Source organism: Acanthaster planci, linkage group LG05 (assembly GCF_054643075.1).
Source record: "Acanthaster planci isolate LZ-2023a linkage group LG05, COTS_SCS, whole genome shotgun sequence".
Taxonomy (NCBI): Eukaryota; Metazoa; Echinodermata; class Asteroidea; order Valvatida; family Acanthasteridae; genus Acanthaster; species Acanthaster planci.
The window spans coordinates 2,883,125-2,911,001 of record NC_141781.1 but is presented as its reverse complement, the minus strand read 5'-3'; the positions used below and the strand labels follow the sequence as shown (position 1 = coordinate 2,911,001).

At 41.1% G+C, this 27,877-nt stretch overlaps 2 protein-coding genes across 4 annotated transcripts; one reads left to right on the top strand and one right to left on the bottom strand.

Annotated features, from left to right (window-relative positions):
* LOC110982918 (acetylcholinesterase-like) lies at positions 1-23,882 on the top strand. Of its 3 annotated transcripts, XR_015425228.1 has the most exons (10): positions 1-720; positions 1,385-1,544; positions 1,951-2,028; positions 2,154-2,272; positions 2,806-2,976; positions 3,701-4,323; positions 4,507-4,694; positions 5,387-5,541; positions 21,840-21,948; positions 22,498-23,877. XR_015425228.1 is itself a non-coding variant. In XM_022241708.2 (9 exons), the coding sequence occupies exons 1-8, from the start codon at positions 346-348 to the stop codon at positions 5,494-5,496; spliced, it is 1,824 nt and encodes a 607-aa protein (XP_022097400.2). In that variant the 5' UTR covers positions 1-345; the 3' UTR covers positions 5,497-5,541; positions 21,840-23,882. The 3 variants fall into 3 exon arrangements, 2 of the variants coding, with proteins under 2 accessions (XP_022097400.2, XP_022097398.2); XM_022241708.2 differs by having other exon boundaries at positions 21,840-23,882; XM_022241706.2 differs by lacking the exons at positions 21,840-21,948; positions 22,498-23,877 and adding an exon at positions 16,948-19,083.
* Positions 19,882-25,661, bottom strand: LOC110982919 (neuropilin-1-like). The gene is made up of 5 exons (XM_022241712.2): positions 24,333-25,661; positions 22,539-22,587; positions 22,283-22,405; positions 21,713-21,900; positions 19,882-20,585 (listed from the first exon to the last, which is right to left on the bottom strand). The coding sequence occupies exons 1-5, from the start codon at positions 24,681-24,683 to the stop codon at positions 20,433-20,435; spliced, it is 864 nt and encodes a 287-aa protein (XP_022097404.2). The 5' UTR covers positions 24,684-25,661; the 3' UTR covers positions 19,882-20,432.
* Between the last annotated feature and the right edge of the window lie 2,216 nt (positions 25,662-27,877).

Genomic DNA, 27,877 nt, shown 5'->3' with positions numbered 1-27,877 from the left:
TTAGTAGACTGCACCCAGTACTTCTCTAGTAGTAGATGAATGAAGGTCATGCGTGACCTGTGCACCGGCACGTCATCATACAGGTACATTAGACCACTGGCAGCAGCCTGTTCCCTTGTGGTAAATAACTTGTCAGTTTGCGATTCATTAATCCATGGAAAGGTATAGTTATCCAGCCGTAGAGCAAGGAACAGACACATTACACTGTCGAAACGTACGATAGTCTAAGTAGACAAGTACGATGAACTCTAAGCGGACTGCACAGGTTGTACGTGCGGCAACACTGATCGGGCTGATAGACCTCAACATGTAGCCACTCATGTCGGAAAATCCCGTGCATGAGATATGGAAGGATCGTGTGCAACTAGACGGATGACGTTTGCGTGCGCCATACTGATTTGCCTTGCTCATGGGCGAGCCTCCAATCCAGTCGTTCAAGCTATTCAGGGGCGTATTGTCGGTACGAGGCTCGAGTTCAGCCCCATCGATCCCAAGCTTCGCCGGAGCGTGGACGCCTACTTGGGTATACCGTACGCCGAGCCGCCCGTCGGGCTGCTACGATTTAAACCTCCGGTAGCCAAGTCACTGCGTGGGGAGCTGCAAGCTACCAAGCTGGGCAATCGATGCCCACAACCACCGTTTAATTTCGGTTTGATGACTGTAAAGGGAACGTTCAACGAGGATTGTCTATTTTTGGATGTATTTGTTCCCCACCGAGCAGTAAGATTATTTTTGATTTTTAAAATCAACCTCAGTTCATCTGAACACATTTTGTGGCCATTTCCTGTTATCGATGAGGTTCAAATAATTCACAAAGTTCCATGAAATTTAGGTCAAACATTATTGTACATGTTTTTATCCGCCTCAAGCAGAAGCATCCCTATCTGGTTAAAAAGAGCCGCGTCGGTCAGAAGTGTTCTTTTTGTTGGCAGCGATGCGACCGTAACGCGTGCATTTCATAGTCTTTTGTGAACCAGCGAAGTTCAGTTCCGACCAAAGGAGCCTCCTTTGCTAAAAAAAATTGCGCCCTCTCTTGGTTCAGGTCAAGGCTCGTAATAAAGCAACATAGAAATCACGGAGCGTCAGACTCGTTTCAAACTTGAAATAAACATGAAAATTGGCACACTATAAGTTGTGCGAAAAAAATCGTATTCCACGTGGGCATGTAGCCTTGGCCCACTTGTGACATATCGGACTTCTTACTTTTAACAGTCTTGTACTTTACGTCGAGGAGATGTTAATTTTAATTGAGGGTTTACTCAGACAAGCACTGAGTATACATGTGTTTATAAATATGTATGTCGGGTAAGGGCAAAACCCGAAATTAAATCTTTTAAACAGTGTTCTGTTGGCGGAGTTATTGTTTTATTTCACGCTCCACTAGCCTCCCAAAGCAGCTGTCCTTGTCTTTCTCCACGGAGGTGGCTTCTTCCTGGGCGCTGGCACCATCGAGCGCACGCCACCAACTCCCATTGCCGCCGTCGGGGATGTCATCGTTGTCACCCTCAACTATCGCCTTGGAGCGTTGGGATTTCTCTCAACAGGTGGGTTCAATTGCCTTCTTTCTTTGCTTATAATTTGACTTGTCTAGTTCATTCTAACTAAAAATGCTGCTTCATAAGCTTGTTTACCCATGTCACATCTCGGTGTGACCCCAAACATGTTTGCGCATGGTCAGTTTTTTGTCCTAGTGCGTAGAAGTGTCATGATGATGTACTAAAGAAGAAAATAAAAAAGAATGAAATTTGGTTCTTTGGGAAGGAGTTCACAACAAAGAGACACTCTAAAGGCAAACTCTTTTGGCAATGCGATTTTTCTCAGTCATCAATTACTCCCAAGTTCAGTTGTCCATGAAAGACGCAAGGTTATTGGAAAGACCCAAAATGCTTATTTTGCGTGTATTTTAACCGTGATACAGGTAAAAATTCGATGAAATTTTGTTTGTTGCAGATGATGACATCATTCCAGGAAATATGGGACTGCTTGATCAACGCCTCGCACTGGAATGGGTCAGAGATAACATTCAGGGTAAGATGTCAGTGTGGTAAACGCAAGATTGGAAACTATATAGAGTTTTTAGAGTGCATATGCTGTGATTCTTTCCTGTGGTTAAGCTTTCCTTTGGATTTGATCCACGTCCGTTTTTTCACCAGCTTTTGGGGGTGATCCTGAGCGAGTTACTATCGTTGGCGAGAGTGCTGGGGCAGCCAGCGTGAGCTTCCACTTGTTGTCACCGGGCAGTGCCGGTCTCTTCCACGCTGCAATTATGGAGGTGATTTGCCTGTTTAGAAATGGCGGGTATCGTTAGAGTTCATGATGTCATTATTATTAATGATCACTTCGAATATTAAAAGCAAATATCAAATGCGGGCCTTGACAGTAAGAACAGTTCCCATATAAGTCGTATAGAACGCTCTTAAAGGTTTTTTTTTACAACAGTGATCAAAATATCAATTGGAGCACGTCAGCTTCACACTGTCAAAATGCATATCTTTTTCTCCGTAGTACTTTACAAAATACACATTTATTCACAGATACATCAAAGGTAAGTAGTAATTCAATAATAGATATATGAAATACAACAAATATATAAATTTAATTATGCACAAAACCGGAAACCATGTTGGCAGTTTGTTTGGTGCTTCCTTACGAAACGCGTAAGTTGTGTTTAAGTGCACAGGTAAAGTAACTCAAAAAGATCAGACTAATTAATTGTAATTGTACCACCCGTGTGCCAACACCAGCGCAGCTTCATATTCCAATCAAGGTGTCGATTCTGTGGATTTTTCTGCTTGGTTGCTTTAGAGCGGCGATGCCACGGTATCATGGGCCACAGTGCGCGCCGACGAGGCTCGTAAACGGGCGTTTGCTCTCGGAAAGATAGTGGGTTGCCATAGGGACACCTCTTGGCAGTTGTTGGAATGTCTGCAGAAGGTGACGGACTTCAACATCTTTGTCGAAAAGCAACATGAAAGGGTGCGTGATGTTAACGTTTCTGGCTGGAGTTTGTTCAATACCAGGTGTGCTTGGAGAAGTTTGACTCGGGGTCGAAGGGTTCTGTTTCTTGTATAATGGGACACGTACTTCCTCTTTGCTTTCGATTTGTTTCTTGACAAATAAGATTTTATCATTGGTTTCGAATGCCTTCAAATCTTAAGTCATACAGAGGGCGTGCTAAGTTATTATCACCTTTAGTCTTTTGTCCAACCCTCTTTTGATACATTTTGATCTGATTCTCTAAACCTTAGGAGACGCAAACATTTATGCAGTGGTTGGTGCGATATTTGGTCACTTAAAAGTCTTTATTGTCGAAAGTGTAGGGTACTCACAGGGAAGGAGCGAGGGAAACGATGAACAGTTTTTAGAAAACGTATTTCCGCCAAATTAATCATTGCATAAAAGTTATTAATTTAATTTAATTGGTGTCTCAAAATTTTAGACAGTTTACTTTCTTCTTTCTGTAATTCTCAATAATAAGTATATAGTCGATAATTGAACAATGATATTGCCGACAATAACGACAAATAAAAGTCTCTGTAGCGACGCTGTGGGTATTATAGTTCATGTATTGGGATATTCTGAAAATTCGAAGTTGGTGTACCTCATCAGACAACTTTACGTCTAATTTGTTCAGTCTTACCAAAATAATTCAAGCAGTGAACCCCAGTTTTCCTTTCTGAACCATCTCTTGCCAATACAGCTACACCAAGAACTGAACAGGTCCGATATTTTGACCTCCTTCGTGCCGGTGGTTGACGGAAAATTCCTTCTCAGTGACCCAGATGATGTCTACGCAGAAGGCCCCATTAACGATGCAGCAATCATCATCGGAGGAAACGCCGACGAGAGAATGCTTAAGGTGGCGAGTTTCTTCCCCGACCACACCGACGAACCGCCCTTTGTCGACAGTGCCTCCTACGACGCTCTCGCTCAGGTCACCTTGAGACAGATCAGCGCCGAGCCTATCGTTGCCGAGGCCATCAAGCTGTTGTACCGCAACGCGTCGTGCGCAGCGGATGCACCCAAATGCGACTACCTGCAGACTCTCTCGCAGGTCCTGGGTGATATCACATACTCGTGCCCCATTGACAAGGCAGCACGGGCCTTTGCCAGAGCTGGCCGGAAGGTTTACCGATACCACATGACTCATGCTCCTACCACACCCCTAGTAGGTAACAAATGGACGGGAGCAACTCACTTGGACGACCTCCTGTTTGTCTTTGGTCTGCCGTTGATCTCTTCTGAGGAGTATGCATTTACATCTAAAGAGGCCCGTATGTCGCTGTGGGTTATTAAATACTGGACCAATCTTGCCAAGACCGGGTAAGATCTCTTGCTTCTTTTCGCTTCAGTTTGAACGTTTTCACACACCATCAAACTACTGTCGCTTTATGCGCTAGGATAAAATACTTATAGCAACTCTTCCCGTTATGTACAGTATCGCTTGGTCTCTATATAAGTAGCTGAGATTTCTTGCTCAGACGGGTGTCTTTACTCCTGCCTCAGCAATCCCAACCTGTCCTCCTTGGATGCTGAGCTGACGTTTGAAGAGACGGAGACAGAGTGGTTACCGTTTACCCTCCAAGAACTTGCCTACAAAGACCTCTCACCAGCAATGCTAAATGGGCGTGGCGTCAAAGCCAAGGAGTGCCTTATACTGAACGAATTTATACCCAAACTAGCCCATATTGCAGGTGAGTCTGATGGACTTGGTAACGTTGGTAACCACTGCATTTTCAAAATGCACGCTATAATCTTGTTTTTGCGCCCATATCGGCATAGGGGCTGATCTTTTCAGTCGTGTTCTTGCTACAAGTGGCTGCTAAAGCTATAGTTGGACGTCGGTCCAAATGTAAAAAAATAATTCACAATGTGTTAAAAGTCCCACGCAGCTGTCAGAACACCAGATAATAATACACGTGCTACTAAATACTGAATGAAATTACAACCCTCTTTAAAAATAATTGGACAAATGGCCATTTTGAACGAATTTGAGGTAAAAAATCGAAAACCAACCAAATTTCTGCAAATTTTCGTTGCCCAGGATGTAGGCAAAATAAGAATAGCCTATAGGATGAGAATAAGATCAGTAATTCTGTAAGTTTGTCTTTCTTTACGTCACGGACATGTTCCGCCCGCAATTATGGCTGGCCGTCAGTACAAAATTAGAAGAACAACAGGCAAGTTTTTCAAGAATCACCGAGCTATTTTAATACTCTTTCTGCTTTTCGACTGAAGGAAAATACCTTTTGAAATACTAATGGAATTGTGAAGAAACACGTTGGTTACCAATGGTGAACATTTATAGTGAAGTTTTGGCAGTTGTCCGTTTTATGTATAACTTGTCCTTTTCTGTGGTTTAAACAATAGTCCTTGTTTTTTCCAGAGGAAGCCAAAATGTGTCGAGAGAAAATGTCAGAACATGCAGAGATGTCGACCAAAGATGGCGGGGCCGGAAGTGGGACATGCACAAAAGAAACATGTCCCGACCAGTAAATGTGTCTCCAAGGACACAGCGCTGTCATGTAGCTGTCGTAAAAGGTAATTCTTTTCCCCCAAGCTGGTGAATGTGACTGAGGGACTCAGCTATACCCGTGTAAATCTGTCCCCCCGCGCGGTAAATCTGTCCCCGCCAAAGGGAAAATGTGTCGCACCTGTAGATGTGTCCCCGCGCAAGGCCACAAGTCTGCCATCCAGACTATCTGTTTCATTTCAACTGGTTTTGTGCATAATCTGATTGGATGCCTCATTTTTCTTGAATACCCATTACGTTAAATCACAACGGTTGTGTGAGGCGGACTATTCTGGACACGATACCATAGTGACGTACGGAGTCATGCATGCTTTTGTGAAAATTCTGGTCTGAATGTGTTTTGCTTGAAGTACAAAGGGAAAGCCATTAACTGGAACTATGTTCGACCTTGGCCCGCCGCTACAGCGCAATCGATCTTATAATTGTGAAATGTACACGTGATTATACAATATAATACGATAGGTTGAGAATTACTACGCGTACAAAAAGTCTTCAGAATACGGATCGCTGCCTTCCTGGTTTCTTGCAAAAACATAATTCAATATGCAAATTCAAATATCTGACAGGTTTTTGTCTCCATTTAATAGCTTGATGAAGGGCAATAAAATCTAAGATTTATTTCCTGTGGAATTAATCAATTAATCAAAATATCATGAAACACTGTGTGGCAAAACTAGTACTTATGAGGGGACAGAATAACCTGAACGCGCCAGGGGGAACACCCCCTGGGCTGGAATTACCAGAGGACACATTTACTGCATACACTAATTTATCGTAAAGGCTTTCACATATTCTCCTTTAATCCTTTTGGCAGCTAAAGTGTGTAAATATCACCACTCTTTGGTATTTGGTTTCTCCTAAAAATGTATATTTGCCTCCTAACTTTTATAAAGGGCCGTCGATCTTTTGGTAATAATTTGTGATTCGTTGATTAGATAATAATCCTTGAGACTTTTAAACTCCACTTTGTTCATTATTTTTCTGCTTATGCACTGGTAGTTAGCAGTATTTACCATCCACTAGGCAAATAAGGATGTATATTATACATCCTTGACGTAGAAGACTGTATGGGCCCGGAACTGCTCTGTAAGAAGACTTTCCAAATTTTTCCTGTGTGCACGAGATTAAGCACTAAAATCCCGCTTATATAGATTAGAAGCGAATAGCAAAAACGATTTAATAGGATTTTTTGTGATCCGGGCGTTCCAGCTATTCGTCTTGTGAGTGCCCTCTCACGTATCAACAACACAACGTCTAGGACTAGGATCAGGCAGGTTACACCGTGCATGAGAACGCTCGACCATAAGGGTGCAGTGTCCCAATTCTAGGAGAATTCTCCGCCAGGCCAAGGCGCGTGAAAAGTACCCTTGCAGATTTTTTTTCGAACAGAGGGGTCTGTGTGGGCCAAGAAATTGTGGGATTGTGTAAGTATGCATCCAGGATCATCTCTGTAGATTCAGGGGCACCCATCTGGGGGCAAAGCAGACAAAAATGGGATTGAAAATTGTCAGAAGAGCCTGAGAAAGGTGAGGGGTGTCATTTTAAAATAGCTGCTGGGGAGAATTGGGAACAGTCACTTTTTTGGGGGTGAGTTTGTTTGGGCGGATAATTAAAAGATTCATTGGTTACCCTGCTAAAAATTGAAAATCAAACGAAATCTAAAGGACCAACCAACACATTGTTTTTTGTTTGAGAGCCCTCAGGCACTTCAGTTGCCGGCCATGGGGCTCCAATCTTTGTTGATTTTACACCACTTTCAATGGAGCTTGAATTAGTTCAGTGCACCCACAAGGCGTTCGTCTGGTTCCCAGCGTTGCCTATTTTGTATTGCGTTACGGGCTATAAGCGTTACACCATCCTGTGCATCCAACTGCAATGCAACTGAAAAAAAAATGAGCGAACACATTTCGTTTTTCAACATGTTCAAAGGTTGGCCAAAAAACAGTCCTGTTGAACAAAGGGATTTCCTTCAAATTTCTGCAGACGAAGGACCAACCCTTTGGTAACATATCTAAGAAATAAAAATGAAATGTTAAAAGAGCGTTTTTACAAAAAAAAAAAAAAAAAACAGATCCTTTTTGTTCATGGATTTCAGGGGTGTCACAAAAGAGGCAAGTAAACGTTAAGCACATTCATCACAGAGTGAGAATGTAATTGTGGACATGATTTTTTCTTTTTACTATTACGTCACCCCTCTTTTAAAAAATGGAAGTGGCTCACAGACAGCTGTTTGCACTCGGCTCTTGGCCTCTCTCCGCCCCCCGGCTGCTCATTGTTCAATGCATGTTTTAGAGCCACGGTGGCGCTATGCCGAAGAACCAGTATGCTGTTGACATGACGTCATCCATCAGAGGCTGTCCACTACAACGCCCGATGTTTATTGTCTATTCCTGAAATATTGTTGTGATGGGGTTTACATTTTATTATTGTTCCTTCAAACTGCCAACTGTGAATTTAATTAAGTTTTAAATTTTCATTAAAATGGTCATTTCCATGTAATTTCCATTTCATCATGACGGTGAAATTTTATATTCATCAGATTTTCTGTCTTACAGTGTTGCAATTCCTACTGGACTTTGTTTATTGTGGCAATTTTTCAAAGGAAGCTTATGGTCTTTTAAGGGAAATGCGATGATGCATCGATGGGCAGTATTTCGTTTTGAGGTTTCTACGGCATGCATGTCAATGAAAAAACACAGAAGCGAAACACGAGATGAAACAAAAACCAGTACACATTTTCTGTTTTATATTAGCAAAGGCATCTAGTTTCTAGCCAGGTGCTCTGCAGTTGGTTGAGGCATATTGCCGTGGCAACCACTTGGCTCCCACTTTAAGGATATACACCAGTTGTTTGAATTCTTCAGTAGTGGTGGTCACTAAATTTAACTGTCCTTCATTATGTCAGTTTGTTGAGTTTATCAGCAAGCCGTTACTTCATGTACCAGCCTTGAAAATGCTATAGTTATAGCAATACTGAACATCAGCTGTACTGTAATACATCTGTTACAGCTTCAAGCAAAATGGTATTTGATGTATACAGTTTGTTAAAATATCTTAAAAGGGGCATTTCCATTATTAAGCCTAACCCTCCTCAATCCTCCAACAGGTGAAGGATTGAGGAGGGTTAGGGTTAATGAACACAATCCTGAGATTTTACTTATTTTTTCCCTCTGCAAATATACTTCGTGCAAATCAAATCGAACACTACAAAAATCAAATACTAAATAGAGCGTCATCTCTAGAATAAGGTTGATGTTGTAGCAACTTGCAGAAAATACACAATTATACCTACATACATATACATGGGCGTCATGTGGGGGAAGGGACATCCCTCCCCGAAGAAATGAAAAATAAAAAGGAAAATAAAAAACGAGACGGAATAGAGATAAGAGGGGGTAAATATCACCTACGTGCTTAAAAAAAACTTAAAACTGACTTTGCCTACTGTTTATTGTTGTTTGTTTTAGCTGATGAGTGCTTTGCCCCCGGAAATTTCCCCTTAAAAAGTGATTTTCCTCAGGATAAAATCTCGGGGACGCCCATGCCTAGATACACCTTTCATTTGCTTTTGGGATTTTCCTTTCAACTAACATTAAAACAACTACATATATTACATGCGACTACAAAGTTTAAATTATTCATGGTATAGTTTCATGCGTGCATTGTTCCTACTTTTGATTATCTTTACGCAGTGTAATTGTGTTCAGCATCATCTACAAATACTGTTTTAATGATCAAAATGTATTGGTAATTTCAAGGAGACGCTGTATTGCCAGACTGTAGAAGTGAGGTGATGTATGAAATTTGGACATCGCTCTCTGCAGTATCGAAACCACCTAATTATAAGGTGCCTGTGTCTAATTAATGACAGTGATGCTAAACCATCACAGCTGCACGCACGGCAGCTAGTTCCGGCATCCATACAGTTCGAGTTTAACGCAGGCGTCGATTTTTGTGTTAACTTCTATGTTGACGATTTGCAGGCGAATGAATCTTGCGTAAACAGCTGTGGCAGCCTCGCATCTGCCCACGGCAGCTTCTTGCGTTCTGTGGTCCGTCAAACTGCAACCAATTAAATACAAAAATCCTCACTCATACACCCGATGCGATTACCTGTCACGTTAATAAATCAGGCTTTTATAGAAAAATTCCTCTGAACGAAAGGTGGTAGTAATATTCATAAGCAAATTGGAGCCGATTCCACCTCGCGTCTTGGAAGTAGAAATGATACACGATTAGGAGACGTCATAGCGGTGAGTATCCACCTCGCTGCTGTGCAGTAGTTTTTTTCTGGTAGCATAAAAAAGTCCCTCTGGAACCCGCCGCGTAAATATGTCGTCTGTGTCGTGTAATCTTTACGGAACCAGTCTGGAGTTGTATCCTAATAACTATTACAGTAAAGACCCAAAAGGTATGTCAGCACCAGACTATTGAAGCCCTGTTTCTATGCACATCTGCACTCCACTATAATTACATGGAAATTTAGCAGCTGAGAAACAACAATGGCGTCTGTGTGTACAAGTATAAAACGTGAAATTTCTGTTTGAATATTTATGAAGTGTAGTAAACAAATAGAGCATGGTTTATTTCGGGAAAATAGACGGCACTACTTCCCCTCAAATCATGCTGTATTTGTATAATATAATTATGTGATACAGGTGCAAAGCTAATAATGTATTCCTCCTGATTCGAACCAATTATATAACTTACCTCTGGCAAGCCAGCTCGGCCGATTTCTCATTCCCCCATTTTGTGCTAACGACTCAACGTGACGTTATTTTTGTAATTCTTGTGCCTATTACAATGTTTTACCTGCACGCTTCGAACCATGGCAGCTTGCGTAAAACCCTTTTTCATTGATTCACTTTCATTGGTTCGCTTCCAACCTTCACAACATTCTCTTCTTTGCATGGACAAACTTTCATAAGGAATAAACAAACATACAGAACAACATATATGTTTAATATTGTCTGATATTTGGCGTCAACATAGGGTTCAAAAGCACACATTTCACTCATCCGAGCTAGAGCAGGTATGTACATTTTTCCTTGCCAAAAAACGAGAGCTACGGCTTGGCGGTGCAAAGTTAAAGGCAAGGATAATTTCGCTTTAGTGGCGTAGAGCAAAGTTATCTCGGGCTACGGCTTGGCGGTGCAAAGTTAAAGGCAAGGATAATTTCTCTTTAATGGCGAAGAGCAAAGTTATCTCAGGCAACGGCATTTCTTACCAATATATCTATGGCTCCATTTTTCAAGGTGTTGAAGTTCACCCCGTCGTCGCCGTAGAGTACCTTGTAGGTGTCGATGTAAAGTTTCAAATCCGTTCGTGGCCCGCTCTTGATGTCGGTTATGCAGGCTTGGGTATCGAGGCCTACCTGCACCCGTGGATTAGGGTCATCTTCGGCAGCACACCAACCTGCAGTCAAAGGGAACTTAGTATAAGTGAGTTCTGTAATCACCGTGGCGTAAACGTACAGAATGTTCCCGTACGGTTCCCAAACCCCATACTTCCTCAGATTGCACTTTAAAATTTCTTCTACAGAAACCTTCTGCCGTTGTTAATCACAAAGCTTTACAAAATAATAGTTTAATATCTGAAAAGATTCACTCGAACTTGATAAGAAATGTACATACCCATGTCGTTTGGCCTTGTGTTGTTTACAAAGAAACCATCGCGGACTGATGAAACAGAAATCTTATTGTCTGGTACCTGACCATTTTCCATTCCCATTGCTCGACTGTTAGAACATTCACAGACTAAAAGCAAAGAAAGATTTGGAAACGGGCATTTCAAATTTCCACGAAAACACATGTTCACGGGTCAGAAATACACAAGCGATGTACACCGCCATGGTACCTGATTCGCGTAACTCACGGGGCACATTGTACCACGTTGTATTATGGTAGCATGACCTTAGGTACGAGGTTGAAGCTACAATGGTGCTACGTAAATTGTATCTGCTTCGACCGGCAATGTTATTTATGACATTCGTCACTGATCTGTTCGTATTTTTTTTTAGCTGCGTAAATTTGCCCTAATTTCACGGTAATAAGGTCGGCAGATGACAACTGGTCGCCTCCAAAGATGGTAGTCACAAAGAAGGGATCAGGAATTTGACTTTTCAATGGGCACCATCAAGACAGAGAAACATATGGGACTATGTTCCACCCGAATAACTTACAAGCTCTGCAACGCAATAGGAAGAGGCCCACGGTTTGAAATGTTAATAGAGACAGAATTGGACAGCTTACACCGGCAGATTTATTCGAAAATCGAAACAAAAAGATGGTTCCTCCTTTACCAGTGATTTAATTAGTTGAACTTTTCAGCTTAACAATTTGTTGTCGAAGACAATGCCAATGCAATGTATGATTCTGCAAACAATTTTCACTTTAAACCGTTCCCTTGCATTGATAAACATAGTAATATTATCGTGGTATCACGAAACAATTATCGTTGCCTGCTATGTGACGAGTCTATAGGGTTGTACAACTGATGGGCAAACGGTACCTTCGTCGATTTACCCCCTCGAGTCTACAAAACACTATGGACCGCACCACAGCAGGAAACAATATTATAATAATACATATCCTGTGAAATTTCACTGCAATATCCAGGTAGCATTTTCGTTCTCTGATGCATACTTGGGATGGAATATGAAACCAGACTGAACACTATAAAGTATTACCTGTCTTTGGTGATGGTAATGGTTCAGGATGTGAGGAAGTGACGTTGGACTCTCTGGTGAACTACGCAGAAGAAGATACTTTTTAAAATTCATTTGACAGGAACATTCGATTGTACTACATTTACTCCCTGAAGCATTTTTCGATATTACAACGATTTGTTGGTATTACAATTTGAAAATCACAATGTCCTTCTTGAGACATGGGTTTGAAGTAGAGCCATCTTCACTGAAACTGCATGTTGTAGAAGGATATTTGCCTCTGCATCTTATCTCATGTTCATGTATAGAACATTTTGCGGATTCCTGTAGTGCATATGTTAATTTTTTTCACAGTGCCATCGAATTTTCTTTGATGTAATTCCAACGCTATGCATAAGATGATTTTGACATTGATGATCGACAGAAACCTCAACACAACGATTTTTTAATTCAGGTACAAATACACGTACAAAGAAAACCTGATGTATTGTGGATTTCAAGGAATGAAAAGAATTATTTGTTGTAACAAGGGCTTCGATATAATAGGACGTGCACAGTTGAAGGCAGATAACGAAAATGTTCATCTTACCAGACAGTTTCTACCAACCAGACTCAAATTATCACTTTCATAGAAAGTGTAGTTAGGATCTGGATTAAACTTAGTCACAAATTCCTCCTTGAATGTGTTGTTCATCCGACATACCGTAGTCCGACATAATCGTATTTAACATGTCGGCATTCATGATGGTAACGAAGGCACAGTACCACGCATTTGACGGGAGATACGCCTAGTTTTTCCATGAAGGTGTGATCTACCAAGGCGTAGCCCTCCATCGCCCTGAAGATGGTTGATGTACATGTAGTTCCAGACGCGCAACATCTTGCACAGAAAATCTGCGCTTGAATTAGCAGGTCAATAACTATTGCAATAATGTGATGGATGGCCATTGGAAAGGTTTGAGTAAGAGTTTTTGGTACTGGCTGTTGATTGGTGACAGTTCTGATGCAGAATGCTCAGAGCTGCTCAGAGTCGGTGCCCTGACTCGGTCTTTTATTTATCAGGAGCACTGGTATAATTCGAAATGGACAGGCGCACTGTTGATGTCATTGACGCATGTTGGCCAGTAACAGCTCTGGAACACTCTTGCAGTACAGGTATTAACTCCGGTTTGGCTCCCTCATCTTAAGAATCAAATCCAGTGTCTTGAGACAGTACAGCGCCGATTTACAAAATCATGCTTCCCATATAATATTGCACACTCCCTCTCCTATGAACAACGTTTGCAGGAACTTAATCTCCCACCCATCAAAACAGGTTAATCTACTTGAGCATGGCTTTTGTTGTGAAATGCCTCCACAGACACACGGATGTCCCTTCTACCCTCCTTCCCCAGCCAAATGCAAGGAAAACTGATGTCTTGCTCTTCAGTCAACAGTACAGTCGGACCAACTGCCTTAAATATTCTCTGTTTGTTTCTTTCCGCAGGTTGTTCAAAACTCTTCCTTCTAGCCTCCAGAATTTGTGTCTTCTACCCTCTCCAAATGAATTATTCTGCTCTTTACGTGACCACTTGTTTAACCCAGAACCCACCTCTGAGGCTTTCTAATCATGTATTTATCCCCTTGTTTGTTTTTAGTATAATGAAATGTTGTTCTTTTGCCTTTTTGTTCATGGAGTGGATGGCAACACTTCCACTCAACACTCACATCAGATGCAGAGACTTTCTGCATTTGCAGTAATTGCATTAATTAAGTTCTGGTCTGACGCGTAAATACATCGTTTTCCGCAAGAGCTGACACATGTTTTTCTAATGCCTAGATATCTGCAGTGAATTATTGCACATCAACCATTTTTATTTCATTGTGTATTGGAGAATGAGCTCTTTCTTTTGACATATAATTTGATAATAAGCGATACAATTTAGGGTACAAATCTGGCTGTAATTGTTTGCCAAATATGCCTTAAAATAACTCCCCATAACTGTACCATTTTTGCTGAGAACTACCGGTGCCATGTACTCGGCCACTGTGGTATTATAGATCGAGTTACCCCACCTGGTGATATCGTGCCGAGTGGGGATGAAATAGCCAAGATTTAAACTCAAAGTGCTGACCCCCTACCATGTCGAATATTAAAGATTTTGCTTGGTCTTTTTGTGAACTAACACTTAGTGAAACTCGGATTTTACTCAACTCCAGCTGACATTTCCCAGAGTATTACTTTAGGAGTTAACTCAAAGGTGAAATCCTGACATGAGTGTTTCTTGGTGTAGTTTCTGTTTGGAATCATTCTTTTAAAAATTGTCGAACGTGTTAGGATGACCCCATGGAAAGTCCCCATAGGCGGACTACTTGAGTCGCAACCACTACTCCGTCACACAGTAGCTTTCGTACGAAACTCGGACCCGTACGATACTTTTCGCCGTAAAAGAAGGAATGGGGAATGCCGCTAGTGAAACAGCGCTGTTTTCGTACGTAGGATTACTCTATATGTCTAACTTGACGGAATTCACCGTCAAGCAGACAATCAAACAAGTAAATAAACGTCACTCTCATTTTGCGTCTCCTTGGAATCCCGAAGGTTGCCATTTAGAACCATGACAACCGCTCTTCTAAATCACTGTTGTTTTGCGCCTACCCCACAACTCATTAACTGCATTTTATTGATGATTACTCGTCTCTCATTATTGTTCATTTTGGGAGTTTATCGCCCAAGGAGACTTCAGCATCCATCGAGCCAAAACCCTTCTGACCTTTTCCCAGCTAAGACCTTCAGACATAACGATGACACGTTTTGTCAGCATATGTGCTGCTCTGTGGGAGTATGGTGGATCCCACCTGTTTCTTACAGTGAACAGAGACTCTGCTTTGTTTTAAGTTTGCTGATAACCAATGGCACATACGTCTAGTAACACAGTAAACTTTGTACTTCCCGTGTCTCGGACTATTAATGCTCTATACATGTATTACAGAGAGGACTGATAAAAACCTATATAGATGAGATCTGATGTCATAAGACTGTCACAATTTAATAACTCCTGGCGCTTGAAACTTAAGGACGAGATGTAAATCTGTCCCCCTCCAGGTAAATTTGTCTCCTCTCAAAAAGATAGATTTGTCCCCCCCCCGAAATGTGCCCCCCTGCCAAAATACAGCAATTGGATGAGGTGGGGGCTGTGGGCGCGGGTATCAATGACACCGTAGTTGTTTTTTTTTGTCTCAATTTACTGTGCTTGAAGCCTGTGGCTCGAAGCCATTGATAATGGAGATGGGCATTTGATACATACGTGGACGCTGTTAACTAGAACTACTGTCAACTTCGGGCGACCGTTTTCCTTCCCCTACAGGTCGGCCATGATAGTGACTCCGCGTAACGCCAAGAGACTGAAAATTACTACGCGTGCAAGAAGTCTACAGAATACAGATTGCTGACTTATCTGATTCCTTGCAGAAACAGAGCTGTGTTGATTTTACATCCCATATTCGCCTTTTTGACAGCTTAATGAAGGGATAACAATCTAGATGTATTTCATGTGGACTGTATTCATCAACCTAACAAGAAAACTTCTGCTTGGCAAAACAAGAGGAGACAGATTTACCGTCTACACCCTATTTCTGTTGTCCAGAGCAAGGTCAAGGTCTTCACTCCATTGGAAATACTCGGAAACGCGCAGACAATAGACATAAAAATCGCTATGGCATCACTGTCTTTCCTCGCCGGTATAGATTCTTGAAATTCTTGAAAAAAGCCATGCCGTTGGATAATGTATATGGATTTTCTGATCTTTTATTCAAGTGTTGTTTTTGGGTGAAAGTGTGGGTGAAATCACAGGCTTAGACAACCAGCAGATTGTACGGCGACGTGCAGCGCCGGCTCTATCCGCCTTGGACAGAAGCACCCCTCACCTGGGGTGTGTTTTTGGCGACCTTTAACCAGAAACCTGTTCGTGATGTTAAGCAATAACCAGGAACATGTTTATAAGGGTGTCCCACAAAACGAAGAACCAGAAATGGTCACGCTATCTGACAGAGGCAAGCGTAAGGAAGCAGACGACACCGTTGATGAACATCATTTTCACTCAATACTCGGCATGTTCCTCACGACTGCTGCTCTCTCTTTTCACATACATTCTAGAAGAAAATTAGTGGCAAATTTGCAAATTCGCAAATTTGCGAAAAAGGCATTCCTTTTGTTCTGATTTTTTTCCTTTTTCTTCTTCTTCCTGTTCCTCTTCTTCTTCTCCCCAAAAGGCCTTTTAATTTGTGCACGTTTTTTCTGGCCACAACTTTAGTGCCTAAACAACTTTCGAATGTCATTAAACCTACACCAATGAAGGACCCTTATGCATAGATGTGCATAGAAGTGATTTTTTATTGATTTTTCAATATTTTTTCGGCCCATTCACTTTGTACACGTTTTTGAGGCACAGTTTTGGTCACTTAAGCAATCTTCAATCAATATCAAACTTACACCCAATGACGACCCACATGCATAATATTTTCCAAATGGATGACGTCATCATGACGTCATCGTATGATTTGTTATGCATTTTTAAATCTTTAATTTTCTCCATAGACTTTGTACATAGATTTCAAGTTGCAATATCTTCAGCTAGCAGACTTGAATCGGTCTAAAAGTTACACCAAGCACAGATGATCAGGCAAATATTCTACCAAAGTAGTGACGTCATGATGAAGTTATCATGTAAATTATTTTGAAATTTTCAATCTTTATTTTTTCCCATAGCTTTTTGTACAGAGATTTGAAACGGCTACATCAACTAAACTACGTGTCCGATCGGGTTGAAACCTTGCATGTATCCACAAAGGGATGTGTTTGAGATGAAAAGTATCGGCGACCAGGTCCCTCATCGGTTATGAACGACAAGTTTATACACGCTCCACCACATTTTTATTCCCTTATTACTAAAATCACTATATCTTCTAAACTACATGTCAGATTCGGCTGAAACCTTTTATCTGTTGTATCTATAAATGCAAATGTTTTAGTCAAAAACTCACACGATTTGCAAATGACATCATCATATGATCAGTCACATGAACATCATCACTATATCACATAAACCAAAGTTACACTGATAAAATATTCTCTGTTGAACATTTGTTTTAAATTATATTCACTGACTAATTTTTTGCCTTTACTTTTCCAGTATACACAAATTGTTCAAAATTGCAAAACAATGCGAAAAAGCCCTCTGTTCTGTTGGCAAACAGACAGATAAGCTCTCGTTCTCGTTGATTCGCTACAAGTAACAACAAATTCTGAAATGTCTAATTCACTCATTTGAGGGCTACAAACATTGTCTGTTTATTTTCTGCCATTCTGAACCGACGCTGAACCAACGCCAACCCCCTGTTCTCGTTCGGTCGGAACAATGACGTCACACAGGCATAACCATGTCGCGAAAACGCTTAACCAATGAGCAAAGCTGAAACAAGTTTGTGGTTCGGGTTCATGCCCAAACACGCCCTTAAATGGAATTTATCGTACATTGACTTTTTGACTCTCTCACTTAAACGGTATTTATGAATGGGAATAAATATGTCCTTAAATAATCTTAAATGTTACTTCAAACTACCGTTTACGGCCGAATCAGGAGAATGAACGTTGATAATGCCCTAACCTGCGGCTCGGGCATTAGTTGCGTCAATTCTCCTGACTAGCCAAGCACATATTTATTCCCTTATTTAAACGTGCATTAAAACTCCAGTTGTGAAACAGAAGCTGCAAATTTTCACAGTTTGTAGCATCCGCGTGCAAAACGACCAGTCAAAACAATTTATTTTGAGTATTTAAACTATTTCCAGGGGTGACCCAGGATTTTTTGGGGGGGGGGGTGTTGGTTAGAGAATGTTTTGTTCGTACAAGAGAGCCTTATATTACTGCATGTAGTTGCTGCCAATAGTATAGAGTCATCTAGATTCTTTGTTTTTCGTCCTTAACCGTCCTTAGCCATGCATGGAAAATGGTACACGGTGAATAAACTTGTCTTAAATACAAATAAATCTATGGTTATGATGATAAACTCGAGGCATAAAGATCGGATAATAAACTGAACGTTTTTATTAATGTCGACCAACTTTAACAAGTTAATGCAGTGGACTACCTCGCAATTAAGTTCGGCTAAGCTGAGTAGCTCCATTTCAGAATTAAAGCGATTAAAGAGTGTGACTTCTAAAGACATGTTAATGACCAATTTTAATGGTACCACCCAACCATGTATTGATTACGCCATTAGCATTTGGGGATTTACAACCCAAAAGAACTTGGTTTGTATTCAGCGACTTCAGAATTATGCTGCCAGAGTTATCCTAGAAAATTATGACTACTTGAGCTCTGAAGAAATTGGCCTGGCCAAGTTGTTGGGATGGATGGATGCTACTCAGCGGAGGGATTAATTTACCACGGTCTTAATTAATGTACAAAGGTATCCATGGTCTGGCCCCAAGCTACCTCACCAATAATATTGTTTTACAAATTCACACCAAACAGTATTATTGCTAGGTCTCATCCAATGAATTTGTGTTACCCGATCCCCAGACCTGAGCGAGCAAAATGTTCACTAAACTTTGCTAGACCCAAATTCTGGAACAACTTACCTGATTTCCTTAAAGATAGTGTAAATAGTGTCACCACCTTTAAAAAAACACAACTTAAAACGTTTGTTTTAAATGAATCCCGATCAGGGTACAGTTTACAGGATGTAACTTTTAGTTAATATTCCTTTTTTTATATTTTTTGATGTGTTTTTATTTTTAATCATATTAGTAGACGTGTATTTTGGATAACAGGGCTATTTTGAAAACCAGCTAAAGCTGAACAATGTTAACCTGCATAAATATGTTTTGAAATAAATAAAAATCTGTGCATAATTATATGGTTTTTAAGGAGTCTTTTAATGGCCTTTAGACGTAGGCCCCTGAAAACAAACACATAAACCAATCATGGAAACGTTTGGCCCGATTTGTCTAAAAAAATATTGGCCTACGTGTGTGTGCTCGTAAGGTGGTCGCATGCATGGATCGCACTGTTCAGTGGACTTCCTAACCTTCACTGCTGGTTTATTCTATTATCAACAATGGGTAAATAAACGATTATACAAGGATGGACGGACTTATAAATCGGTTTTCAATGTTCCTCTCGTTCAACTAACTGTTCTACAAAACTTGTCACTTTCCTTTAACCCAAGGAAATAAAAAAAAAAAAACATAGTGACGAGCGCATTGGGTGTGGAAAACATAGCCGATTGTTCCCGAGGCAGGGGAATTCAGGCTTCCTTAAACTTACAACGTACCTTCCCGTAAAATTGGCAAAACTCTAAATCTTCACTTTATATTTGTCTTAAAATTATTGTGTTGGCACAATGGTGTATAATAAATCAGCTCTTATCTTAAAATGTGTACAAACGAATGAAATTTGTAACGAAAAGGCTAAATTGAATCTTTGTTGACGTATGCATGTGGTTTTTGCGTCTAACACCTTGGACATCTCCTCAACACTATAGTGCCCAGGTCATTTCAGAGGCTCAATTCTGTTGGTGGAGACTTTTATACAGTTAACTTTTCCGATTAAAGTAAGTAACCAATCATGCCGAGTGTTATATTAATGGAAAGCGTATACCCCGACCATCCGTAAACTGGTCACGCCAAGGCTGCTGGGCCAAGAGGAAACGAGTGAGGATTTAGAAAGACCGAGGGGCACCGCGAAATGGGCCGTTTTCGCTTGATCTCCACACAATGTTGTCATTTTTTTGGTTATAAAAACCGATTTTCCGAAATGAAATTTACATTTCGTGTGATTTTGTTTCAGTGACTAGATTTTAAAGCAAAATCTGTTTGCACCGATCTCAGCACTTTGCGAGGTTTTCAGTAAACTGTGTGTTTTCACAAAAATTGGCCAAATATGCAGTGTGCAGTGTTTGAGCAGATGAGACTAACGATTCAACATGCGGGCCCCCAACCCCACTTCTGATCTGAGCCTGATTACTGATGCTGTTATTTACATATTTTGTGCACTGTTTCTAATTTTGATTATATTAATGAAATGTAATCATATCCACCACTGCCTGTGTGCCTATGTACACTGTCCCTTTTCTATCAAACTTTGTAAGTGAGGCCTTGTACCGAATTTTGGTATCGCTCTTTGCAATATCGAAACTACATAAGATGTTTGTGTCTAATGCTAAACCATCACAGCTGCACGCACGGCAGCTAGTTCCGGCATCCATACAGTTCAAATTTAAAGCAGGCGTCGATTTTTCTGCTTTGTTCTGTGTTGACGATCAGCAGGCGAATGAACCTTGCGTAAACAGCCGTCGGCAGCGTCGCTTCTGCCCAGCTTCTTGCCGTCCGTGGTCCGTCAAACTGCAACCGAGCGAATACAAAAATCCTGGTTTACACCCCCGATCCGACTACCCACCACGTTAATAAACGAGCCATTTACAACGAATTCATTCCTATTGTAAGAAAGGCGGGAGTACTATTTTATTGCATTTAGTATGCGATACACTCGCCAGGCTTATAAGCGGGGCTGACCAACGTCGAATGCATGTGTTGAAGTTTCCCCAGAATGAAACGAACTTTAGCGCCTCAAATTTGGGCATGAAACAAATTAGCCACTAACCAGTAACCAAAAATTAATCAAACTGTATAGGAAAAACGTATAAAAGAGCCTTATTTAGGAATTCTCCATAATTCGAACATGCACTACTTCAAGCGACCCAGATCGAACGACTTTTTTCCCCGTTGTGTCCGCGACATGACTTCTCAATAAAATGACTTCTCAATAAAAGGCTGCCCGAGCTATGTTTCGCATATATACAGGGTGTACCAGAAAAAACCAAACCCTGAGGAAAGGGGTTAATATGCCCAAACTATGAGATATGATTTTAATGTATAAGGATCTCTGAAAAGTAGAAGCAGTATTCTTTCTAATGACACCTTGATGGTATCCCTCCTGTTATGCATGACTGAACACCATTGTCTTGAAAATGGGGCACCAAACTCAGTTGTAACACTCAGGGTTTGGTTTTTTCTGGGACACCCTGTATATACCTGCTAAAATCATGTTTACTCCTAAACGGCAGTGGTTAGTCGGATCGGGTATGCATACAAAAACAAAGGTTTTGTTCTTTGCATGGATAAAATAACGAAGGACCAAATTTTTATGCGAGGAGAATGACATTTTATAGATATTTGGGGGGGGGGTGTCGTTTCCATTTACTGATTGTCGTATATTTTGATGTTGTTGCATGCCATATCGCTGTCAATTATAACGATTAAAAGAATTCAGAAACACTAAACGGACTTTGCACTAATTCTGGCGAAAGTTCGAGAACACAAATGCTCTCTTATCATTTTCAAGCAAGGAGAACATGGGTTATCAACACTAGGCTTAGTGGGAAAATGACGTTATTTTGGGTGGGCAAAATACCACGGGAAACACCCGCGTAGTGTGATCATTCCCAGTCACTCGATATGGTATTTCTCACCAATATATCCATGGTTCCATTTTGCAAGGTGTTGAAGTTCACCCCGTCGTCGCTGTAGAGTACCTTGTAGGTGTCGATGTAACGTGTCAAATCCGTTCTTGGCCCGCACTTGATTTTGGTTATACAGGCTTGGGTATCGAGGTCTACCTGCACCCATGGATGAGGGTCATCTTCGGCAGCACACCAACCTGCGGCCAAAGTGTAGTTTGTATCCACTAAATGGCTTTGATCTCGAAGTAAGTTTACAGTGTTCACTTTGTGTTTCTTGGAAACGTACAATTTTGTTGCCGAGTCAGAAAAAAAGGATGACACCCTAAAGGACGTCACTTCTTTGCTCATGAACAAGAAACGCTGCACACCTCGGTTGTAAGTTAAATGTAACGCTTCAACCTTTTGCAGATTAACATTAAGTATGAATGCAAATGAGCAAGGGGCACATGTAAAGCGTTAGGGGTGCATTGTTCTATTTCTTGTAAGAAAAACTCGTTGACAATGTTAATCATAAGCGTTACCAATTTGTAGTATAGCTTATAACAACTCGAAGTTTCTAACAATAACAAACGAGCATACCCCCATTTGTTAGCCTGGTGTTGTTTGCAAAGAAACCATCGCGGACAGACGAAACAGAAATCTTGTTGTCTGGTATCTGACCACTCTCCATTCCCATTGCTTGACTGGTAGAACAGTCACAGACTAAGGGTAAAGAAAGATTTGGAAACAGGCATTTCAACACAAACCTCCATTTCTCACGAGATTTGATCACAATGTTAATTTTACGTCGACAGAAACCTACGCATGGTATAGGATATGATGCTGCAAGTATTACCTGTCTTTGATGATGAAATGGGCTCAGGATGTGGTGAAGAACCATAGGACTGTGCGTGGAAATGAACAAAAAGACAAGTTTCTTAATTCATTTGAAAGTTCTTTTATTCATTAAATGAATAACAAAAATTCCCCTTTCGTTGGGCATGCAAGGAAGGCGCTCTTTGCAGCTGTCACTTTGTTTTTTGATACCCTTTATTCAAGTTGTATTCATGTAATTTTTACGTGCTTTCTTAGTGATTATTGTCTTAATCGTGTAATATCTGACTGCTAAATGTCGCCTGTACTGCTGCCTCAGGTTTTATATTTATTATCGTCACTGTGAGAATTGCGACGGGAGTGAATATATCTGAAGACCTGGACTGTAGCGTGGACAGTGCAATATTGTGGCCATGTTGCAGAGCTGGCTGGTTTGTGTATTGTTGTGTACACGGCTCTCTGTAGTTCGTTATCACCATCGTTCATCCTCACATCTCTGGAGTGTGGCACGTAGCCAGGCTAATCTTTATTCCGACGCTTCCACGACAATGTGGAATTTTAAAGCACGAACTGGAAAAGAATGTGCAATTGGCTACCCAAGGGTTTTGTCATACTAAGCCTTCGGCTGCGGTGACTAAACTTTAATGGATCAAGCATGGACAACTGTGCTAACTAATCCCCGGTTTTGATCCACCAATGGAGGTAACCATATACATAGACATTCAAACTTTCAAAGTAATCCTTGTCCTGTTCCAACTACATTAACATTTGAAAAAGGGTGTTAACTTAGTTTTGATGACCTTATCCTAATATACAAAATGTATACTCTTCGAACTTTAGAGTATGGGGCAGTTATCTGGTCTTCTGGCTTACAAAAAATCAGTCTTAGGCCTAGCGTTTGGAAAAAGAGTGCAGAAACGCGCACTTTGCATCATGTATACCCGAATTTGCGTAAATTTGATTTGCAGGAGCTGTCTGTCGGACGAATACAATCAATCATTAATTTTGCCATATCATTGTCATCATCTCCTAGACACCACCAATGTTTACCATCAACTCGCCAAATGCTTTAGGATCGTGCACTCAGGAATTCCAATCACTTGAATCTACCGTATTGCAGAACACAAAGATATAAACTAAGTGCAAATATATATTCTGAAACCTTTTTAAACAATCAACCCCAGAAATCTTCAAAACCAGTTCTCTCGACGGCATAATTGGCTTCACATTTTAAACTCAGCGTTTTTTTAAAAGGTTAACTTTTTGTCAATTTTAAAATACATATTATGTAGTGTATTTATTAATTTTTCTTCACACTGCTCAAGGTCACCTCTTTTTATTGTGAATCAAACATTTTTAGTCAAGTGACTTTCTGTTTCGTATTTGTAATGAAATAAACCGCAATGAATGAATGAATGAATGGATAAACATTATTTCTTCCAACAAAGGGATAACGGTTAGAAATAACAGAAGAATTTATTGCATTGCATCCTGAAAAATTGGTTTCAATGACAGCTATCTTCATCAAGACTGCATGCATATACCATGATATCAGCCTTTGCATGTTACTCTTCAAGGTTTCGTGGTTTTATGGATTCCTTGGAATGTTGATATTTCATAAATATATCGAAATTTCTTCGATTCGTGTTTATTTAATTCGAGCACAATCGTGCAAAAAAGCCCCATTTGTTATTGGTCTTTGAGGCACCATACTACAGTTACGAGGAACATAAAGCCCATGATATAAGTTAGAAAAGAACATCCAATGCGAAGCGTGCTTGTAAAATCAGACGAGGCAACTAAATTGTTACCTTACCAGGCAGTTTCTGGCGAGCTGACTCGAGTTATCACTTTCGTAGAAAGTGTAGTTAGGCTCTGGATGAAACGTAGTCATGAATTCCTCCTTGGATGCGTTGTTAATCCGACATACCGCATTCATATGATCATAGCTAATAGATCTACATTCATGATGGTAAGAAAGGCATAGTACCACGCATTTGACGGCAGATATGCCTGATATCTCCATGAAGGTGTGACCTATCAGGGTGCGGCCCTCTGTCGCCCTGAAAATGGTTGATATCGTCCCACACATACAACATGTTGCCAAGAAAATCTCCACCATAGTCAATAAGTCGATAATAGCTGTCCACTGACGATTCGCCATCATAAGATCTTACTTTCACCTTGATGTTTCTCAAAAGATGTTGGATAAATTACTGTTAACCTCTGGCGTCAGAGTTGCAGTGTGCCGCATGAGCTTCAGCCGCCGCTTTAATAATGCTCTAAGTTGGGGGGGGGGGACTTCAGCTGCGATCATTTAAGGTGGCACTTGCATGGAGGCGGTTATTGTAGTAACTTAGGACTTAATCAAGGACGTAAAACCAATAAAGCCGTATTGGGCATTAGCCCTCAAGTCTATGGCTTATTTATGGTAACTAATGATAAAAGGGTTGGCCTTGATATAGCTTTCAAGAATTATCTGCTCCAATTTAAAGGGCACCCTTCCCAGCAAGGACTTCTAGTTACAAGCAGGGTCGGAAGTCTTTCGACCAGGCTGGTCCACCCGCCCGGAGGCCATACATTCTGTGTAATACAGATCAATATAAACAGAAACTGGCCGTGTGTACAAAATGCGCCTGCGCCAAAAGCGCATGAACCTTTTTGCATGCGCTGTGAGTTCTCACCAAAGGATAGTCGTTGCTTGGTAAAAATGTGCCCTTTTTCACCCCTGGGTGCAGATGAGATCGTAGCCGCTCATCCCAAGTAAAAAGGGACAGGGTTGGCGGAGGGGTCCAACAGAAATCCGCTACCAGTGTTTGGGCTTATTTCCTTCTTGGATCAAAACGTGCACATCTCAGTTTAATAGGGCAGACCTTGCATTTTGCGCGCACCTGTAACAGTGACCTATACGTGTTGATCAGTTGCCCTACCGTGGGCCTTGCGTTGAAGGCGGGTGGTAGGGTGATTAGGATGAGAAAATTATGGAGTGTCTTTGATGCACTTTTGAACGCCACGATGTTCACAGCCTATTCTCTTGGCTAAATGCTGTGTTTGACGAACTGCTATTTTGCGTATAATGGTGCAGGCATCGTTAATTGATAGGGCCTTGATGACTGACACCGGCTAAACATTTTTTCATGGCGTTTACGGATTACGGACAAATTGCAGACTGCCAGGCCACTCAAAAAAAGAAGAAGGAAAAAAAGAAAGAAACTGTTTCTTGGGTACGAAGTGAAAATCCCCATGTAAACAGTATGACAGTTTGACCTCATCCAGGGTGGCGGGGTATTCTGCAACTGAGGTCGGTCGGATATTACTGTTTGCCGTTTCGTTATTGGAAAAGCCATTTGCAATTTAATTATAGTATCATCCCAAGATTTGTAACCGTTATCTTGTATCTAAATTCGTCTCGTTATCTCCCCTACAAGCGTCTTGCTTCTCACACCTGCAGTTGCCATATGCTAGTTTCGTTATTTTCGACAAAAGACTTTGGAGCACATGGTAATCTGATAACAACTCATTGTCTCGGATCGGAGATGGGCACCACTACGCCACATGTGTGCTTTCAGTCTAACAAAAAATAGTTATTTCTAGTACTGATCTATCTATAGGCGCCCAACCTATGCAGATACCCCGAAAAATAAAGACTGATTGTCGACTTAATTATAAAAGCCCCTACAGATTCGATTCAGTCCAAAGGCGAATAAGTACACTTTTGGTGCATTTACGTTCTACGTCGAAATGGTTTGTGTGGGACAAAATTGATAGAGTATTATTCCTTTTACCAAATTTGAACCAAAACTTACAAGTAAATTCTGAGTAAAGTAGGGAAATGGAGTCAACTCTTGGATGGGGCCTCAAGTCCCTGAGACCCTTATGAACGCTAACCCAAGTTTACCAGAGAAGATAATTAGAGGGAATAAAAGGAGTAAAACTCAGGATGGAAGGATTGACGGTACCAGGGCCAGAGCTGTTTAAAAAGGTGCGACATGAGTGCTTTTGTTGGAACCAAAATGGTGGATTATGCTTCAGCGCTCGGCCATGGTCCGGCGATGAAGAGGAGCAGACCGGTAGAAGACGGCTCCGAGGTGCTGACCCAACGCCGGCTATTTTGGAACGCCTAGCTAAGAGCATAAAAGGTCCTGATTGAGGGCGAAACAAATGACTACGGAGTCTTTTATAGGTTTTAGAAACGTGCGTGAACTCAAAAAATATCTTTTCGGGGAGACATAAATATTCACAGATTTGTATCAACTGGGATCGTAACAAACCTCACCCCTTAGAAAGATCATGAAAAGGCTGTATAGTCCTTTTTTTGCCTACTGACCTTACGAAAATGTCTGGATCCGCCTCTAGAAGCGAACAATAACGAGGCATACGTGCATTCCTACAGTGAAAGCGGCCAAGTAAGAAGGTATACCGTCCCTTGCTCTCGAAAAGTGCACCCCTCAGACAGCGGTGGTGTATCCAGCGGGGGGGGGGGACTTATCCCTCCCCGATGAATTTTGTCACTCTCATTTTCATTCTAATATCAATTTATTATTTTTTTTAGTTTAATATTTATGTATCAAATATTAGCACCACATCACCATAAAATAAAAGTTACGATTTCGGGACCACGAGTAAGGCTTTTAATATCCCCAACATCATGCCAAATAAGCCCGAAGCTGCATTCGCTTTTAGCAAACCTCCATAAAAATATCTGCTGATCTTCTCCTGCGTGAGGTACTCAGAGATTACCATTACATTCATCACTTGAAGTGTAGCCAGGAACAGACTTGGATTCCCTGGTACAAAAAAATCTGAGGAGAATTTGAAACATTAAATAAGGGTGGAAATTATCGTAGGCGTAGATCTATGTCAGCAAGTGGGCGGTGGTTAGGGCGACAAATTCAAATATCCCAAAATTGCATGGCCATGAAATTTCGAAAGGTGGGGGTTGGAACCATTACGGGCTATTAACAATAGTGCACCTCCAAGAGTTTGTAACGCGTTGGCCAAGCACAATGCGTGAAACTTGTCGACCCTTTGAAACACTTTGACAAACATGACGTTTTTTTGAAGAACAACATGGATTCAGAAAGGGAAGATCGTGTGAAACCTAACTAATATTGACCATCAATGATCTGGCCAAGATTGTTGACAGAAAAGGGCAAGCTGATGTCGTTATAATGGATTTTAGTCTTTTGATCGCGTACCACATTAGCGGCTCCTTCTGAAACTCCAACAAGCCGGGATCTCTGGTTCATTTCACTATTCGAATGGGTCAGAATCTTCCCAGCAAAAAAGATCACAGAAAATTTGTTTTGGAAGTAACCTCTAGATCGAGTACCACAAGGCACTGTCCTTGGGCCATTGCTT

Excerpts from the sequence above, each read along its gene's own strand:
- LOC110982919 (XM_022241712.2), bottom strand. The coding sequence starts at position 24,683 with ATGATGGCGAATCGTCAGTGGACAGCTATTATCGACTTATTGACTATG. Across the intron at positions 22,406-22,538 it reads CATTTCATCATCAAAGACAG|TCTGTGACTGTTCTACCAGT; the intron begins GTAATACTTGCA and ends CTTTACCCTTAG. Across the intron at positions 20,586-21,712 it reads ATGGAACCATGGATATATTG|TTTGACGGACCACGGACGGC; the intron begins GTGAGAAATACC and ends GCTCGGTTGCAG.
- LOC110982918 (XM_022241708.2), top strand. The coding sequence starts at position 346 with ATGGAAGGATCGTGTGCAACTAGACGGATGACGTTTGCGTGCGCCATA. Across the intron at positions 4,324-4,506 it reads ACCAATCTTGCCAAGACCGG|CAATCCCAACCTGTCCTCCT; the intron begins GTAAGATCTCTT and ends CTCCTGCCTCAG. Across the intron at positions 4,695-5,386 it reads CAAACTAGCCCATATTGCAG|AGGAAGCCAAAATGTGTCGA; the intron begins GTGAGTCTGATG and ends TGTTTTTTCCAG.